Source organism: Cololabis saira, chromosome 6, assembly GCF_033807715.1.
Source record: "Cololabis saira isolate AMF1-May2022 chromosome 6, fColSai1.1, whole genome shotgun sequence".
Lineage (NCBI taxonomy): Eukaryota > Metazoa > Chordata > Actinopteri > Beloniformes > Belonidae > Cololabis > Cololabis saira.
The window spans coordinates 45,344,913-45,364,632 of record NC_084592.1 but is presented as its reverse complement, the minus strand read 5'-3'; the positions used below and the strand labels follow the sequence as shown (position 1 = coordinate 45,364,632).

Below are 19,720 nucleotides of genomic sequence, written 5' to 3'. Positions count from 1 at the left end.
GACATACATACATGAAAATCATTACACACCTGTATCATGGCACAACTTAAAGAAAAGTCTCTTGGCGCCATGGCCGAAACCCAACAGGAAGTCGGCCATTTTGAAATAATCGTGTCCTTTTGGCGAAATTTATGCCATTCCTTCAGCCGCTTCAGAGCCCGAACCGTAACGTGCACCCAGGTGTGTTATACATCAAAATGTGCGTCTCCATCCTGCGACGAAGTACATTACTTTTCTCGGTCAAAAGCGTTACCGTGGCGACGATAGATGCCAAAAAGCGCGCCCACCCTTCATCTGATTGGTCCATATTTGATAGTTTGACATGAAGACTCGTGGGTGGTGTCATCGGACTCGATTTTGAGTCCTTGAATATATTTGGTGCAAATTATCGGCGCCCCTTCTTCGGATTGGTCCATATCTGATAGTTCCTATTTTCTGCCATAACTTTTGAATGGTTTGACATAGAGAGTCGTGGGTGGTTTCATCCGCTAAATGTCCAGGCCTGAAGAATCTACATCAAGTCATACAAGCTTCCACTGCAGCCTGAACGTGCACAAAGGGTGGAGGACCGTTCATCGCTGCTTGCAGCTTTAATTATTATTATTATTATTTGTAGTGTGGTTTCTGTTATCCTGTTTCAATTTTAGTTTTAGGCCATGTTTCCACATAGCCGGGTATTTACAAAAACGGATATTTCCCCCTCTACGTTTTGAAAAATACCATAATTTCCAGGAACCCTCATAAATATCTGTTAAGGTGCTATGAGCAGCCAAACCTACAGGGGGCAGTGTAACGAGAAGATAAAGTCATGCTAGCCAATCAGAATCCTGGAAAAAAACATCAACAAATGACACGAGTAACTTCCAGTTACTTCCAAGATGAACGAGAGTCTTTCGTTTGGAGTGACAGAGAAGTGGAGTTACTTTTAAGTGTGACTTTAGAATATAAAACAGGTAAAATACAAGAAGATATTGACGGTGGTCAAACAAATTATAAACACAGGTGTCACTCATGACGCTGGCGACGTTTCTGTCTCATAATGTGACGTTCTGAAGCCTAAATGTCAGTTTGTCTCCGTTTACAAGCAAACGTGAAGACGGAGGTTTTAAAAATCTCCACTTTGGCCAGAGTTTTCAGAAATTATGGTTTTTGGAGACTTTGAGCTTCGTTTTCATGTAAACGAACGGCCAAAACGCATGAAAACACCACTGTTTTTGCTACGTGGAAATGGGGCCTTAGTCTAGTCTTTGAGTCCAGCTATCATTTTAGTTTTTTATTAATTTTAGTCACGTTCATTCTCCTTTTAGTCGTGTCAAGTTTCAGTCGACTAAAAGTCTGAGCATTTTAGTCTTATTTTAGTCAGAATTGTCCATTTTAGTCTAGTTTTAGTCAAAGATTGTATTCAGCCAAACCCATTTTACAATTCAAACAAGGTTATTTTATTATTATATTATTGTTACCTTATAGACTCAAGAATACATTCATTCCAGATACAGAAGACTCTAATTTGAGTTTACAACATATTTATTTTTCCTGTGATTTTGTGGCGACTGGGATTGAGGACGTGATGTCACCAGCAGCAGAACTAAACCAGAGAAACTCCTGAAAACATGGACATTAAGGATCTTTGTTATAACATTTTGTCTCGTTTTGGTCAACGAAAATGAAGACGCATTTTAGTTTTTATTTTGTAATCTACATTTTAGTTTGGTTTTTATTCCTCTACAATATTGCATTATATATTTAATCATCGTTATCGTCACATGACCAGTATTTTCGTCTCGTCTCGTCTCATTTTCCTCAGGTGATAAAGGTTCGTTGACGATGATATTTAATTATAATTTTAGTTGACAGAAGCAACTTTACTGCAGATTCTATGTTTTATGCAGGAGTCAAATATTTTTTTTTGTTGTCGTAAAGAGAGTGTTTCTGGATCAAGGTAAAAAAAAAAAAAAAAAGATTTTTTCCAGAAGCTTTTATTTTTATGGTTTTATGTCTCATCTCTCATCGAGTTTTTATAAAATGTTTCTCTACATTTTTGTCTGGTTTTTATTCCTCTACGATATTACATTATATATTTAATCATCGTTATCGTCACTTGACCAGCTTTTTCGTTGCGTCTCGTTTTCCTCAGGTAATAAAGGTTCGTTGACAACGATATTTAGTCATCATTTTCTTTGAGGAAAGCAACTCTAATGGTCACCAAGCACACAGGAAAATGATTGATGTTATTTATCTTTATGTGTCTTCTGTTTGTCCAGACACCAACCTTGTCCACCAGGTGCCGGCTGAGCGTCTGGAAGTGGAGGCTGGCGGGGTCGTGGAGGTCGTCGCTGAAAACCTCCCCGGTCAGCAGGATGCTCATCTCCACCACCTGCTGCTGCACCGGCGCCGTGGTCGGCTGCACCGTGATGTCGTTGAGCCGCTGCAGGGAAACACAACAAACTCACCGCTGGAACGACTGTTCGCTGAATAGAGAGTCTGCATTGACGTCACTTCCCCACTGGACCAGCCCCCTTACTGCACTGAGTGGCAAAACATCAACAAAAATGTCTGCAACTAGTGGAGAAGACGGGATAACAGCCAATTCTGGGCTTAAATTAGCATCAGTTGGACTTGACAGTGACCCGTACAGTTACCCCAAGAACCAGTGGTCCATGGACATTAATATTTGGTACAGTTACCAAGAACCAGTGGTCCATGGACATTAATATTTGGTACAGTTACCAAGAACCAGTGGTCCATGGACATTAATATTTGGTACAGTTACCAAGAACCAGTGGTCCATGGACATTAATATTTGGTACAGTTACCAAGAACCAGTGGTCCATGGACATTAATATTTGGTACAGTTACCAAGAACCAGTGGTCCATGGACATTAATATTTGGCCACAAATCCAGTTTCCTGATATTTATATGTACTTAATTTCTACGCCGGGGAAATACATGAAGCAAAGCTTGAAGGCTTACAAAAGTCTTGACGCTTGGTCCGACTTCAAGGCAGGATTTGTTGTAGAAATTAAAGTGATGAGGACACCGACTTTATGATTTGACCGTTTAACGTTAGCTACCCAAAAATCCAACATTACCTGATACAAAATGGGAACCACAAATCCACGTTTCGGTGTCTGGAATCCAGTTGTTTCTGTGAATTGCAGCGATCCATTTGTCTCTCTTAAGCTTATTTTTCGGCAGTCTGTAAAACGATAACTCTGATTTCTTGCTAAATCTATGAGTACAGTCGATCGCACAACAGCTCTTTCCCATTTTAGATGTTTTCCAGTTGCTCAAACTGAAGGTTTACGCTGCCACTCAGTCTTTCTGACACTCAGTCTTTCTGACACTCAGTGGGCGAAACCCACTGTGAAGTCGCATCTGTGACGTCATGCGCATTCCCTTTACATGAACCGAGGAGTGTAAAACTCACTGAATTCTCCTCCGTCGTTGCCGTGGAAACGGCCTCTACATCCTCCGCCGCCTCGTCACCAGTGTCTTACAGGAAAACAGAAAAGAGCGCTGGTTTATTTCAGTGGCTCCTAAACCGTTGGCAGGTGATGGATTAGACTCTCGTGACCCTGAACTCTCTTTAAATCTGAGGGTGAGCCGAGCATCAAACACACGGATCAGCCGTTACCGTGGAAACGGGACTGACCTGGAGATCCAGCGGGTTCTGGTTCCGCCGGGGTCTCTGGTGTCGGTGTGCTGGAAAACAAGGAGACGCCGTTTCAACCAGGGTCATGTGACATCATCACAGAAAAGTTTTAATCCACAAGGATACAAGCAAGTTCAGGGACGACTTTCTGGGTGGGTTTTATTTAGTCTTTCATATTTATTATTTATGTTTTATTATTTATTTTCTAGAATGAATAGAATCAATATTTGGATGGATGGATGGATGGATGGATGGATGGATGGATGGATGGATAGATGGATGGATAATGGATGGATGGGTGGATGGATGGATGGATGGATGGATGGATGGATGGATGGATGGACGGATGGATGGAATGTACAGGTAAGAACAGGTATGAACAGGTATGAACAGGTGTGAACAGGTGTGAACAGGTGTGAACAACTGTTTCTCTTCCGGCTCTCGGTGAAGGCGAACACTTTTCTGCTCCTCTCCTTTCTTATCTGCCCTGCTGCTGCTTTTGTCCTGTCTTGTATTCAGAGCCTCTCTTTTTCACTCCTCCGAAACTCTACAATCATGGAATGGATTAACTGGTCTCTCAGCACAATTGACCAAATTTTTGCGACGAGAAGTCAGGGGCTAAGGGAGCCCTCCTGCCCCGATGGGACATTTTTTGTCGGATACACAATGGATTCCTGGAAACATTGAAAGCCGTTGTGTTTGGCGATCCTGTCTGTCGAGGACGTTGAGGATGCTTCATAATTGGATTTATGATAGCAGGATTCCTTCTAATTGGAGTGGGGGGATTCCTAGTATATTGACAAACGCGTAAGTCGTCGACAGCTGTTCTGGCCCTTTCTGAGCTACCTGACGTTGCTGAGGGGATAAGCTCGGCGACCAACACTCAGACTTTAACGTTGGGAGAGCAAAACCGCAAGCTGGATGCGATTCTTGAACAGAATCGCAGGCTGGCAGCGGTCTTTGAGCTCATTGGCAAGATGGATAAGACCTTGGAAAAGTTGGAAGCTCGGCTTGGCGGGAATTGATCACAAATCCGTCTGTTTGGAGTCGCCATTGATGAAACAGAGACGGAGAGAGCAGATGGAAAATTACTGAGGCTGCCTGTTCTTTAATATAATTGTTGATTCTATAATCTGGCCTTGACAGAGCGGTCTCAGACCGATCGCTCCGGTCACAATCTCCCTGGTGGAATGTAAACAAGTGGCTCTGCCCCCACTAACCCTCCCATCTCCCAGGAACATCTGTGGACCTGTTTCAGAACTGACCGAGCTGTCTGATAACATCAAGGACATTGGCTGAGGAGGAGCTCTGAGCGAAGTTCACGGACTTACCGCTACACACACACACAATGATAAATAAACCCTCCTTTATAGTCAACGCCTTCCCCGGCCCCCCCTCTTATCAACCCCCCCAACACAGTCAACAGGTTTTAGAGCCGCGCCAATGGCTGCGGTACTCACTTGGGGTACTGTGCCAGGATCCACCCCCCCCCCCACACACACACACACACACACACACATGTGCAAGTCTTGTGATGATGATGTTAAATTGTTATGTTGCTTTCTGTGCTGAGGTGGTTTTTTTGCACTTTCACACTGTGTATTTATACACAGTGTGAAGATGCCTTTTTTTCCCTCCAATGTCATCCTTTCTCTGATCTGATGTAAGTGCCAGTTGACTCATGTCTCATGTTGTTATTTGTTTTGTCTGTTGTCTTGATGGGTTGTACTGGTCCAAATTTCACGGTGCTGGCCCAGTGACAATAAAGGCTTTCTGATTCTGATCTGATTCTGATTCTGATTCTGAACAGGTGTGAACAGGTATGGACAGGTATGAACAGGTAATAACAGGTATGGACAGGTACAAACAGGTATGAACAGGTACAGGTATGGACAGGTAAGGTTGGGGTGGCGGGACAACCTTACCTGCACATATGCTGCCAGGATGTGGTGGGCTCACTACGACGGAGGGAAGAACGACAGGAACAAACACACACTTCAGGACCAGAGCAGAAATGTGTCGACGAAAAGTCACGAAGACGGAAAATATTTACCTTTTCAGGGTTGAATGAGACAATTTCTGGAAACCACACAAACAAACAGTGTTATCAGTGTTGTTATTAGTATTATTATTATTATTACTGTTATAATTATTATTATTGTAATTATTATTATCGTCATCATCATCATCATCATTATTATCATCATTATTACTATTATTATTATTATTACCATTATTATTGTTATCATCCTCATCCCCATCATCCTCCTCCTCTTCCTCCTCCTCCTCCTCCTCATCATCATCATCATCATCCTCATCCTCATCCTCCTCCTTCTCATCATCATCCTCCTCAACATCATCATCATCATCCTCCTCAACATCATCATCATCATCCTCCTCACCATCATCATCATCATCATCATCATCCTCCTCATCATCATCATCCTCCTCCTTCTCATCATCATCATCATCCTCATCATCATCATCATCATCACCATCATCATCCTCCTCATCATCATCCTCCTCATCATCATCATCATCCTCCTCCTCATCATCATCATCATCCTCCTCATCATCATCCTCATCCTCCTCATCATCATCCTCCTCATCATCATCCTCCTCATCATCATCATCATCATCATCCTCCTCCTCCTCATCCCCATCATCATCCTCCTCATCATCATCCTCCCCATCATCATCATCCTCATCCTCCTCATCATGATCCTCCTCCTCATCATCATCATCATCATCATCCTCCTCATCATCATCCTCATCCCCATCATCCTCATCCTCCTCATCATCATCCTCCTCCTCCTCATCCTCCTCCTCCTCATCATCATCATCATCCTCATCATCATCATCATCCTCCTCATCATCATCCTCCTCCTCATCATCATCATCCTCCTCATCATCATCATCCTCCTCATCATCATCATCATCCTCCTCATCATCATCCTCATCACCATCATCATCCTCCTCCTCCTCATCATCATCATCACCATCATCATCATCATCCTCCTCCTCATCCTCCTCCTCCTCATCATCATCATCATCATCATCCTCCTCCTCCTCCTCATCATCATCATCATCATCCTCGTCCTCATTATCATCATCCTCATCACCATCATCACCCTCTTCCTCTTCCTCCTCCTCCTCCTCCTCATCATCCTCATCACCATCATCATCCTCTTCCTCCTCCTCCTCCTTCTCCACCTCTTCCTCATCCTCCTCCTCTTCCTCCTCCTCCTCCTCCTCATCATCATCATCATCATCCCCCTCCTCTTCCTCATCTCTCCTCTCTCATCCTCCTCCTCCTCCTCCTCCTCCTCTTCCTCCTCCACCTCACCTGCTGCACTCGTTCTCGGTGTTCCTCCGACGTGCTGAAGTATTCACCGATGTCCTGGGCCGTGGCCGACCCGTCCTGGCACCGGCCCATCCAGCGCTGGTACTCGTCCTGCTCCGGCAGCCGGTCCCAGAAGATCTTGAACGCCTCCCAGACGGTCTCCTGGCACACTGGTCCCAGCGGGAAACACACAATTCAGGAAATAAGGAAACTGATGGAGGTGTTTTGACCTGCAACGGCTCAGAACCGACCCAAACGGTCATATAGTCAGGGTTTTCAGGCCATTTAGCTGGACTTTAGGGCCGTTCAGGTCGGACCTGGGCCGACCCATTCAAGGCAAGTTTACTTGTATAGCACAATTCAACACAAGGTAATTCAAAGTGCTTTACATCAACATTAAAAGCAGCAAGACATAATTAAAACATAAATAACAAATAAAATGAAATAAAATGATAAGAAAAGAGGTAAAATAATAAGCACAAGTTGTTAAAAAGTAAGGGCAGTAGAGTACAGCAGGCACATCTCATTCTTAAAATGGCAAGAATTACATTTCTATACGGTCAAAACGTACAAAGACCAGGTCAAATACAGTATTACAACCCCATGTGACTGATTGTGCTTATGATAGCATAGTATTATCTGATCATGCTCCCATATCACTTTCTCTTTGTGTACCAGGGCTTGTCAGATGCCCCCCCAGGTGGCATCTCCAAACAAAATGGCTCCAAGACCCCAAATTCGTCAAATTTCTTGGTGATAATATAGTACTACTTTTGTATAAAAACAGATCAGACCAGCGCAGGTACACGATGGGAGGCATTTAAAGCCTATATTAGAGGTGTGATGATAAGCTATACAAGTTATAAGTCAAAATCCCACCATAGAGAACTAATTGGCCTTGAATTTCAGATTAAAGTTCTGGAGCTAGAGCTATATGAAAATGACAATCCAGAGAAGCATAAGGAGATCCTTGTGTTGAGAACTAGGTATAAAGAACTATCTACCAATAAAATTGCTGCAGATCTTCTCTGGCTGAAACAGTCCTATTATGACCAAGGGGATAAGGCTGGTAAGCTTCTCACATGGAGAATTAAAGAAATGCAGTCACATAGAGCTATTAATTCAATTCAGTTAGAAAACGGAAATCATACAGTGGATCCAGTTGAAATTAACAACTCCTTTAGAACATTTTATGAATCCCTTTATCAATCAGAATACCCAGATGATGCACGGTTACAGTCGGAATTTTTGGACAACCTTGACATTCCAATCATGTCAGATCATGACAAGACTATACTGAGCAAACGCTTAACGATCAATGAATTGTCAGAAGCTGTGCGTCAAATGAAAAATGGAAAGACCCCAGGTCCGGATGGGATCCCCATAGAAATCTATAAATATTTCCCAGATAAATTGTTCCCCCCTCTGCTGGAAATGTTTGAGGAAGCATATGAGTCAGGAATCCTACTTCTATCCCTGCGAACTGCACTAATCACCCTGGTCCCAAAACCTGGCAAACCACCCACAGAAAGAGGATCTTACCGTCCTCTATCCTTAATGTGTTGTGACACCAACCACCAATTCTCTGTAAGGCTCTCGCGAGGAGGCTTGAGAAGTATGTTCCTTCCCTGATCCCTAATGACCAGAATGGTTTTGTTCTAGGACGCCAAGCATTTCATAACATACGTAGAGTATTAAATATATTATATGAAAAGCATGATGCTAAAGATAACGCAATGCTGTCGTTGGATGCCGAAAAGGCTTTCGACAGGATTGAATGCAAATATTTGATGGAAGTTCTGAGCAGATTTGGACTGGGAGACGTCTATCTTAAATGGTTGAAGCTCCTATATGTAAACCCGACAGCTGAGATATTGACAAACAATCAGATTTCCCAACCATTCATATTACACAGAGGCATTATTTTTTTTTGCTATTGAGCCGCTTGCCCTGGCCATACGGCAACATCCGGGAATCCTAGGGGTGAGGAGGAACAGAGCATAGAATTTCACTCTTCGCTGATGATATTATTATTTATTTGTCCAACCTGGCATCATCTGTAGCAACACTAGTTACGTTAATAGAATCTTTCGGGAAATTCTCAGGATACAAGGTCAATAATTCCAAATCTAGTATTTTATTTTTGAATAAGGATGAGAGACAAAACCCACAGACCATCTCGCCTTTCTCAGCCTCTAAGGGTTTTACATATTTGGGGGTCAATGTTGTTCCAGAAACTGAAAAGATTGTTGCCTCCAATTATGATCCTTTAGTACAGTCCATTACTGAATCTCTGAATAGATGGATGTCCATGCCCATCTCCATGTTAGGCCGCATTAATGTCCTTAAAATGTCAGTTCTGCCTAAATTCCTCTACTTATTCCAATCTATTCCTTTGCCACTTCCACAATCCTTCTTTTGTAAGCTAAAAAATCTGTTCTCTAATTTTATATGGAGCAACAGACGTCCGAGAATACGACTCTCCCTGCTGTATCTCCCCTATGATGGTGGTGGGCTTCAGGTCCCTAATTTACAATGGTACTACTGGGCGGCACAATTACGTACAGCAATGTTTTATTTCTCAGCGTCCGATCCTCCCGCATGGCTAACTATTGAATGTACTAGAACATCAGGTCTACCCAGGGGTTAATTTGTGCCGGATCCTGCCGGAACAAGATCCGGCACCTCTCGATTTTGGCCTCCCTGCGTTCCGGGACTTATTTGGGCAGATCCGGCACCTCTCGTATATATATTAAACAATAATAATATAAAAAAGTTTTTTTTTATGTATAAAAAATAATAATATGCATAAATTCATTTACAGAACAAATCCCAAGCATTTCATGTTGTTTATAAAGATTTAACGTCATTTGAAAGAGTCGGAGATTTGTTGATGCAATGAAAAGATGGGCCAGCAAACCACGCCCCTGACCAAAAAAACTTTGGAAATTTGCTGGATCTGGGGAGCCAGCAGCGAGCAACGCAAACATGTCAAAAAGACAGCTGAATTTACTGTCTTTTTTCAAAAAGAAGGAAGAGTTGCATGATTCTTCAAAACGAATCAGAAAAGCAACAAGCGGCGATGAGGGCAGCTGCAGCACAATCAATGTGCTCCTTGCGCCGCGGACACATACACATGAATGGATTTGTGTCGGTTGCTGTGGATTATGTTCTCACTACAAATAAAAAAACGGGCTGAAGCCCCCCATAATTTGATCTCAGCCCCCCTAAAATTAAGAGGACAGTTTTCCCTTTCCAACGATACCAATATTGTGTTTGTACAACGGCGTTATTTTGGGGTTGATGCAGCCGCATCTCTCTGCCTGCAGTCACTGCACTCTGCAGCAATGTCCCGCCCACAGCTCCGTCTGATTGGTTACACACAGAGACAGGCACGGGAAACAGCCAATCAGCGGTGGAGGCTGTGCACGCTGTGCTCACACACAAACCCCCGGATCCCCCCCCCCCCCGGTACCCCCTCGATGTTCCGGGACCTCTTCATTGACAAATTAAGCACTGGGTCTACCTCTCCAGTCGTATTTGTACTCCACTCATGATAAAAAAATCAAGAAGCAGACAAAAAATCCTTTTGTAAAAAAACACCCTCTCTGTTTGGCATGAGGTGCATGCCTACACTGGGAATACACCCAAACTCTCTCAGTTTGCCCCAATATGGGGTAACGATAACTTCATACCTGGCAGAGCTGATGGAGGATTTAAAAAATGGGCTAACAGAGGCCTGGGTAAAATAATTGATCTGTACTTAGATGGGAATCTGATGACCTTTGATCAGTTGGTCTGTAAACATGGCATACCTAGAAACCAATTCTTTAAGTACTTACAGGTTAAAAGCTTTATAAAATCACAGGGCCATACCCTGTATAGACCCCCCATGTCAGATATAGAGGAATGCATTGTAAGAAATAAAGACGGTAAGGGTCAGCTATCGGTATTGTACAGTATGCTACAATCCAAATCAAAGGATAACTCCCACTGTAGACTCAATGCATGGAGAGACGACTTGGGAATTAATATAACAGAAAATGAGTGGGAAAAAGCTTGTCTAAAGGCGCAAACAAAGACTATAAATTCGGCACTAAAACGAATACAATACAAGTGGCTATTCAGAACTTATGTGAGACCTGTAAAATTACACCACTACAATCCCAACATTCCTGATAGCTGTATAAAATGTAATGGTTGTGCTGGCACCCTGCTGCACTGCATGTGGGAATGCCACAAAATTCAGTCATTTTGGATGGATGTAACTAACATGATTTCACGTATGACTAACACAGTGGTTCCATTTGAGGCAAGGCTCTCTATTTTGGGTATTTATCCTGATCACTATGCACCAGGCCGCAAAATAGCTCCCTTGATTGACCTGTCCTTACTTCAGGCTAGGAGAGCGATTGCATTAAGGTGGAAAAGTATGGATGGCCCGACACAGGGAATGTGGTTACGGGAGATGGCGTCATGCTTGGCACTGGAGAAATTAACTTATGTTGTCAAAGGGAAACTAAACAAGTTCACAGAGATATGGGACACTTTTATGCAGTTCCTGGAAAGTGATCGGACTGTAATTGATGATTAAAACCTGAGGGGCGGTGCTGGTGGAAGCTGGCATGCCTTTTGTAAGCAAGCAGGACCGCTTATACGTATATTTTTTGTTTTGTTTTGGTGGGGTGGGAGGGGGGTTATTATATGATTTGATATTATGTCATTGTATGTTTGTATTTGATTTAATTCACCCTTGAGTGTTGGTTGTTGAGGGTGGGGGGAGGAGGGATGTGTGGGATGTCACAGCTCTTGACATTTTGTTTAAAGCATAGTAAAACATGCTCTTTTTGTTTAAGTCTAACGATGGACTAGAGTATTACATTGATGATGGCCCTGAAAGGGCTGCAAAGAAGGACTTTTTGAAGCTCCACAGAAATATTTGAAAAACTGCTTGTGACTGTATGTTCTGTCAAAAAAACGAAAATCAATAAATATATTGTTAAAAAAAAAAAATACAGTATTACAAAAGTAATCTGTGCCGATTCGTGCAGTGAATTAAACCAATTTGACAATTCTATGCCACAATGCCTGCATTCAGGGCTTATCCATAACTTTGCGCGGTTTTCAAAAAGTATTTAATTTAAGAGTACGCTTAAATAAAATGAAATAAAATGATGAGAAAAGAGGTAAAATAATAAAAAGCACAAGTTGTTAAAAGTAAGGGCAGTAGAGTACAGCAGGTAAGTATTTAATTTAAGAGTACGCTTCAGTAAACAGTAATGTTTTTATCCTGATTTAAAGGAGGTGACAGTTGGAGCAGACCTCAGGTCCACAGGAAGTTTGTTCCACCGGTGAGGAGCAGAATAACTGAACGCTGCCTCATCATGAATAAATAACTGATTCTGTTTCTAATCTGAGTAAAGAGTTCCTCCACCGACCACCAGGTCCGGATAAACATATTTACAGTCTGGTACAACAAACAGTTTCGTCTCCATAGTTACAGATTTTTGTAACTTATCAGGTGAAATCGTATAAATCAATGAATTCATGTCTAAATAAAGTTTGGAACTTTTGATTGACAGCTAGCGTAGCAACTGGAACAAACTTAGCCGCTACAACTTTGAAAGGCTCACCATTTTGATGTTTCCTGTTTCCATCTGTTCTTTTAATGATTTCTATTTATTAAATAAATGGTCTCTGCTCTTGACCAGCGTTTACTGCTGCTGCATCTTGAAACTTTGTTTGGAAAACCAGCCCAGTGGAATATAAGATCATGGAGACAGACGGGCGAGGGAACGAGCAGAAAGAAAGACCGGGATTAATTTAAAGAGGAATTAGTGGATACATGATCGCGGAATTATTCTATTCGGATTTAAAATCAGAATAAACCAGCCACTTACTTCAGAATTAATATTATTTCGGAATGACCATTTTCATTCGGAATTAGGTGTTTACATGGTCATTTTTACTCATTTTAGATTGGATTTAATTTTAGATCTGAATTAAAGAGGAATTAAACTTCCCATGTAAACGGACACAATGTTGGATCTCTGAAGTCACGAGTCCGTGATTCAGCCCACTGGGCGCCGATCCAGAGGCTCTAATCCTCTTCCAGGAACCATCTGTAAGGTCTGAGGTGTTCATCTTCAACCTCCTCCACCGTCCACGACCACAGGATACGGAGCGTCTCGGTACCCGACGCCCTGCTGGGAGGGTCCGTGTCAGAGTCTCCAAAGCGCCGGAGGATAAAGATATCAAACGTTTAAATCCTTCTGTCCTCTGGTGCTGCAGATCCTTCTCTGCAACCGTCAAACCTGGTAAATGCAGCTCTGTTGTGCTCAGATGCAGCTATTCGGCAGTTTTTTTTAATATATTTGAATGCTTTTTGTTTATAATAGTATTTAAATAAAAGTACAATCTGTAAAACACTTTAAAAGTAAGAAATGAGTCACATTCCCGCCTTAAAAAGTCCAAAAAACAGCGACGTCAGCTTCTCCAGTTCACAAAACTGTTCCAGATCTTCACATCTAAACTTTCTGCTGTCGTTTTAATATCAGAGATAAACAAGTTTATGTTCTTAGGACCATTAAAAAACAACCGTCTCTTTTTCCTTAAAGCTGCATCTGACTGGTTGATTGATTTGATCTTTTTTGTTATGAACTGGTCCCTGCAGGTCACCTGAGTCGTGTTATAATCACGACGTAAACAGCTTCTGCCACCAAACCCCGAAACCTCCGGACAGGAATCATGATCTAAAATTAAGTGAACATTTTAATTATGTCAGATAAATGCACAATATTTATCAGCTGCCATGTCTAATGTGTCAAACTGGCTGCAACTTTCTCATTTACACCTTGATGTATCAAAGACTGTCTGTATGTTTTTTTCAAATAGGGTAAGTGCTGATATAACTCCTGATGTATTTGACTTGAGGTTGTACAGGAGTTCAAATATCTGGGAATCATGATAGACTCACAGTTACGCTTCAAACAACAAATAAAAAGATCTATGAATCAAATAAAATTGAATCTCTGTAACTTCAGATATATTAGAAATAATTTAACTGTTGATTCATCCAAACTGTTTCTTAATGCAATGATAGAACCACATATCACCTACTGTATAACAAGCTGGGCAATGGCAGGTAAATCCACACTAAAGCCTGTTGAGATAAAATACAAACAGTCCAACACGTACCACCATTGTGCAATCTTGAAGAAATATGAACTTTTGAGCTGGGACAATATAATTAAATACTCAGATTGCATCCTTGTATATAAAATCATCCATGTCTGGCTCCACCTCCATTAAATATATTTATAAAGAAAAACATGAACAGGTTAACCAGAGCAGATCTACAGGTGACTGTATTGTCTCATTCAGAAAAAGTGCTTTTGGGCAAGTCAGCGTTTTCATACCGAGCATCTCATACATGGAACACAGTACCCAGTAGTACTAGTACGAGACACACCCCCCCTCACCTCCTTCATTAAACCCTTAAGAACAAGCTTCTAGAGAATCAAGTCTGCACTCATATTACATCTTAGGGCCTGATTTACTAAAGGTTTGTGTGCGTAAAAACCTGTGCAAACTTGACAGCACCCGCAAACCAATGTGCGAGCTGATCTACTAACGGCGTGCAAAGAGGATTGCGTCTCTGAAATCCGCAGAATAGCGCACGCAATCCATTTAGTACTTTTGCCCTGATGAATAATCAATATGGGGCGTAACCGCCAGAGAGCGCTAAATACTGGGAGGGGAAGATGCAAATAGGTTAATTTACCACACGCAATGAGATTTACCAAGCCTGAAAGTAATTGCGCGTAAGTTTTATTAAAGGCCACTTTTTCTTTAGTTCTTCGCCTTATATCTTGCCACCTTCTCTTATTGTGCCCCCCTCCACTCGCCCACAAGCAGGCCAAGCCTTTGTACCAAAACTTTGTATTTTATTGATTATTTATCTTATTGAACGTGAAATCATCCCTCATAAATTACATTTAATTAAAACCCGTGCTTATTAATCATAAAACACAGGTTAAACATCATGACCAAATCCGCTCCGACCCGCTGTGTCTGTGATCAGCGCAGACAGACTGCAGCTTCGCCTGAATTATGGTTCTGCGTTAAATCGACGGCGTAGCCGACGGCGTAGCCGACGGCGTAGTGTCGCGGTGCGGTGTGCGGCGCCGCGTAGCCTACGCCGTCGGTTCTGCGTTGGTGTGACGCGGAACCATAAATCAGCCTTCAGTGTGCGCTCTGTGTGCTGTTCTGAACACTTCTCTTCTCTTCTTGCCATATGATGGTCCCGTCTGTCACACATTTACTGTCAGTGTTTGCTATATAATATATAATATTTGCAATATACTGTGGACATCTGAATAAAAACTTAACTCATAAATAGATTAATCAAAGCGCTCTCCAGCTCTGTGTCTGATGTCTTTTTCTCCTCAGATCATGCCGAGCACCGCCGGGTCACGCAAACCCGACCAATTAAATATTAAAATCAAATTCAGTCCTGTGGCCCGTTTTTCGATTTTGTATTTTTGATCTGTGCCTAAAATTGAAATATGAAAAACCAGCCATTTTTCCGTTTTTTGTGTTATAATAAAAAACTAATAACAACATAACCAGTCAGGTCCGTGTATCTTTTGGTCATTGGATTTTTCCATCATGAGTGGGAATCAAAAAACAAAAAACGATTGGTTTATTTGATTTTCCTTTTAAAACAAAAAACAAATATTGAATTACACTGCATTTTTTCTTTTTCTGTGTTAATATGATTTAACAAAGATTCAAAATACGCTTTTATTTTCGTTTTCTATTTCATATAAGAAAAATGAAATTACTAGTCAACAGGAACGAAAAAACGAACCAAAAACAACCGTTTATTCATATTCAGTGCAGTGTTTGGCGGGTGTGCTTGTGAGAACTGGGGTCCCTGGAGGTCCTGGAGAGCCAATGTCCCCGTAGCGCGAGGTGTCCCCGGCGAGCTGCAGTGTTTGGCGGGCTGTCTGTGAGTGTCCTGGGGTCCCTGGAGGTCCTGGAGAGCACAAGTCCCCGTACCGGGAGCTGTCCCCGGTCCTGGCCGGGATCAGTGCAGTGTTTGGCGGGTGTGCTTGTGAGAACTGGGGTCCCTGGAGGTCCAGGAGGCAAAGGGAAAGCCCAAGTAGCCTACCCCCCGTACCGGGACGTGGTCCCGGTCTTGGCCGGGAGCAGTGCAGCGTTTGGCGGGCTGGGTGTGAGTGTCTGGGGTCTCTGGGTGCCTGGGTCCTGGTCCCGGGACTCGTAGGTCCCTGGGTCCTGGTCCCGGGACTCGTGGGTCCCTGGGTCGGGTCCCGGGACTCGTGGGTCCCTGGGTCGGGTCCCGGGACTCGTGGGTCCCTGGGTCGGGTCCCGGGACTCGTGGGTCCCTGGGTCGGGTCCCGGGACTCGTGGGTCCCTGGGTCGGGTCCCAGGACTCGTGGGTCCCTGGGTCCTGGCCACTTTCGCCCGATTTTCAGACACTTTGGCCGGCTTTCGGCTTCCTTCGGGCCCGCCTCTGCGGCGCTGCTCCCCCCGACCACCGGGGGGTTTGCAGCGCCTCCCTCTCGGTAGCGAGACCGAGTCGACCCGTCCGCCCCAGGTGTCCCCCCACGGAGCCCCGCCGCCGCCGGGCAGGCCGACCTCCGATCCACCAGCAACGGGACTCGGGTCTCGGCAGCCCCGTGTGGGGAGACCTCGGGAGCGGCCGGAACCTCGCCCCGCCTCGACGCACCGTTTTCTGGGCGGGCGGGTGGGTCCGCTCGGGCTGGGGGTGACCGGCAATCCAGGGCCCGGTTCAGCCGTCTGCGGCGTGGTAGGGTTTGAGAAACGCTGTTTTTCCCGGAGGACTAACACCACCGCCAGAGCGGCAGCCGACGTCGGAGGTCGGTCACGCAACACCTCATTTAAATACTGCAGTTTGCACCTGTTATCAATTGCGCACGCAATCTTAGTTGATCACCCGCAAACCACACGCAAACAGCACACGCAAACTTTTTCAGTGCACACGCAATTTAGTACTCTTTATTTAGGATCTTAGTAAATCGGGCCCCTAGTGTATTTTATTGTATGTTTTATTTTATATCTTAGTGTATTTTATTGTATTTTCTTCTACTGTGTATTTATTATTTATTCTTTCTTTTCTTATTTTCTTTTAATTTTTGAATTTTCATATTTTTTTATGGCATATATGATATGATATAGTGAGGAAGAGACAGGACTAAATAAGCGTTCTGCTTCCTCCTGTTCCCTCTCCAACACATTGTTTTGCTGTTGTTCTTTATTTCTGGATGAGACTGTTAAATTGTTTTGCTTTTTTTAAAATATTTTGATGCTTTTAATTTGATGGGTTTTGTTGTGTTCGAGACAAAGCCAACAATAAAGAATAAATAAACAATAAAATAATCAATGAGTGTATTTTACTGCTGTGTGTCATCATTTCTTGGACTGTATGTAATGTATGTGTGTCTTTTACATCAACCAGGGACTAGATATGCTAATTAGCCACTGGCAATAATCTAGCATATTTACATTAAAATGTTATTATTAATATGTACTATCCCTGGTTCTTTTCCTTTAAAAATAAAATACAAATACAAATACAAGAATAAAAAAGCTCAGTAAAAGAGTGTTTTTACAGACTGTAATGTTCAGAGTTTCATATTTGTGGAAAGTGATTGGATGTGTGCGTTAATGCCAGGTGAGCGTCCCGGTGACGTCACGGCTGGTTGTCAAGTCAAGTCAAGTCAAATTTATTTATAAAGCACATTTCACATTATAAGCATGGACTCAATGTCCTCAAAAATACATAAACAAACAAACAAACAAACAAAATTACAAGTTTGCAATAACAGAAATAGATAACGAGTATGACAAGAGAAAAAAGAATAATAACAACCATAATTCCATTTTAACAAAAGTGCGATCACCCAGCCAACCATGAGTTTAGGCAAACGCCTGTGCAAAAAGGTAAGTTTTTAGTCTGTTTTTGAAAGAGGGCTGTTGCAGCAGACCTTAGTTCCTGCAGAGAGGAATTCCAGAGAGTTTGGACTGTAGTGACTGAAAGCACCGTGAGCAGATCTAGTGTGGATTCTAGGAATGATTAGAAGACTCTTATTTGATGATCTAAGGCAGGGGTCGGGTTGCCGACCCCTGATCTAAGGGATCTGTCCGGTATGTATTCAGCATGTCAACCATGTAGGAGGGAGCTAAGCCATTCATAGATTTAAAGACAATAAGAAGTACTTTAAAAATCTACTCTTTGTTTAACAGGGAGCCAGTGAAGAGAGGATGAAACAGGAGTGATGTGTTCATACCTCCTGGTTTTTGTTAGAATTCTGGCTGCAGCATTTTGAATAAGCTGGAGTTTATGTAACACTTGCTTTGTTAGTCCTGTAAAAGGTGCATTGCAATAATCTAATCTAGTGGCGTCAGTCCTCACCTCTCAGGTGGAAGTAGCTGAGGTGGCTGGCCAGCACCTGCTCCTCCGTGTCCTGGCCGCACAGGCGCAGTCCGGCCTGGTAGAAGATGTTCCTCCTCCGCCGGGAGGAGGCCGCGGGGTGTGGGGCCGCCGCCTTCAGCTCGGACACGCGGGTGACGCGCGGCAGCAGCGCGGGCTCGTTCATGTAAGGCAGAGAGAGGAATCCCATGGAGGAACCCTCGGAGGACGCACCTGGGACAACAGCAGGTGTATTCACATTCATTACTCAAGTAGAAGTATAGATACTAGAGTTTAAAAATACTCCTGTAGAAGTTGAAGTATCAACTCAAGTTTTTTACTCAAGTAAAAGTATAAAAGTACTGGTTTTTAGGGTTTCAAAACTACTTAAAGTATAAAAGTAAAAGTAATGTAAGGGGGGAAAAAGCCATTAAGGACAAAAGCCATTGAAAATGAATGTATCTTAGCAAGGGCGTAAGTTTGCATAGGGACGGTAGGGACATAACACTACAAACTTTTCATGAGGCTCAAATTGTCCCCATCAACTTTTAAGCAACCTTATTTGCATTATACGAGTTCAGATATAAAGGTAATTTAGATTGTCTTCCCAAATGTTGTAAGGATAGAATTGACCCTACCATTATTAAGTGAATTATTTTCATTATGTTCAGACTTAAATTTACCCCTTTTCACTTGCTGAATTGCCGGTCCATTTTTTTTTTCTCAAACGCACATTGTTTGTTTTTTCAGTTATATTTAATGTATATATATTTTAATGTATGTATTTATTTAGACAGACAATGTTGAGTGGTCTTAAGACAAATGTTTATTTTTTGCATTCTGGATAGTTAAGAGATTATGAATAAGTTTGTATTAATTGTGTATGTTAATATAATTTAAGTTATGTTCAAATATTGCAATTTAAATTGCTAATAAAACCCTGGAATATTCTGGAAGTTTTCAAAATGTTTCTTTAGTAGTTTTTGAAAACAAAGGTTTGAATGGAACCGTGTATCAGGTGAACCACTACACATGAAAGTTAGTATAAGTCAATACAGATTTATTTTGCATTGATCATTTAGCCTATCAATTAATTAGGTTCATGTTCGTGACAAATGTAGCCCTGACCCCCGTTCATCCAATCTGTTTGGTCTTATTAATGTCCCCAGCTAAAAGTATATGCAGGTTATGCTGTTATATCGTCCCTACCAATGTTGAGACCAAACCTACGCCCTTGCATCTTAGTATAATGTAAATATATTAAAG

The 19,720-nt window shown here is 42.5% G+C and overlaps 1 protein-coding gene across 1 annotated transcript in view; it reads right to left on the bottom strand.

Moving 5' to 3' along the window:
* impg2a (interphotoreceptor matrix proteoglycan 2a) overlaps positions 1–19,720 on the bottom strand; it is a 64,163-nt gene that overhangs the window by 42,610 nt on the left and 1,833 nt on the right. Inside the window, exons 2-7 of the mRNA XM_061722972.1 lie at positions 18,458–18,688; positions 7,000–7,166; positions 5,707–5,732; positions 3,654–3,703; positions 3,429–3,493; positions 2,270–2,425 (exon numbers count right to left, since the gene is read on the bottom strand). Of these exons, the coding sequence (XP_061578956.1) occupies positions 2,270–2,425; positions 3,429–3,493; positions 3,654–3,703; positions 5,707–5,732; positions 7,000–7,166; positions 18,458–18,688 (695 nt within the window). The remainder of the gene's footprint in view (positions 1–2,269; positions 2,426–3,428; positions 3,494–3,653; positions 3,704–5,706; positions 5,733–6,999; positions 7,167–18,457; positions 18,689–19,720) is intronic.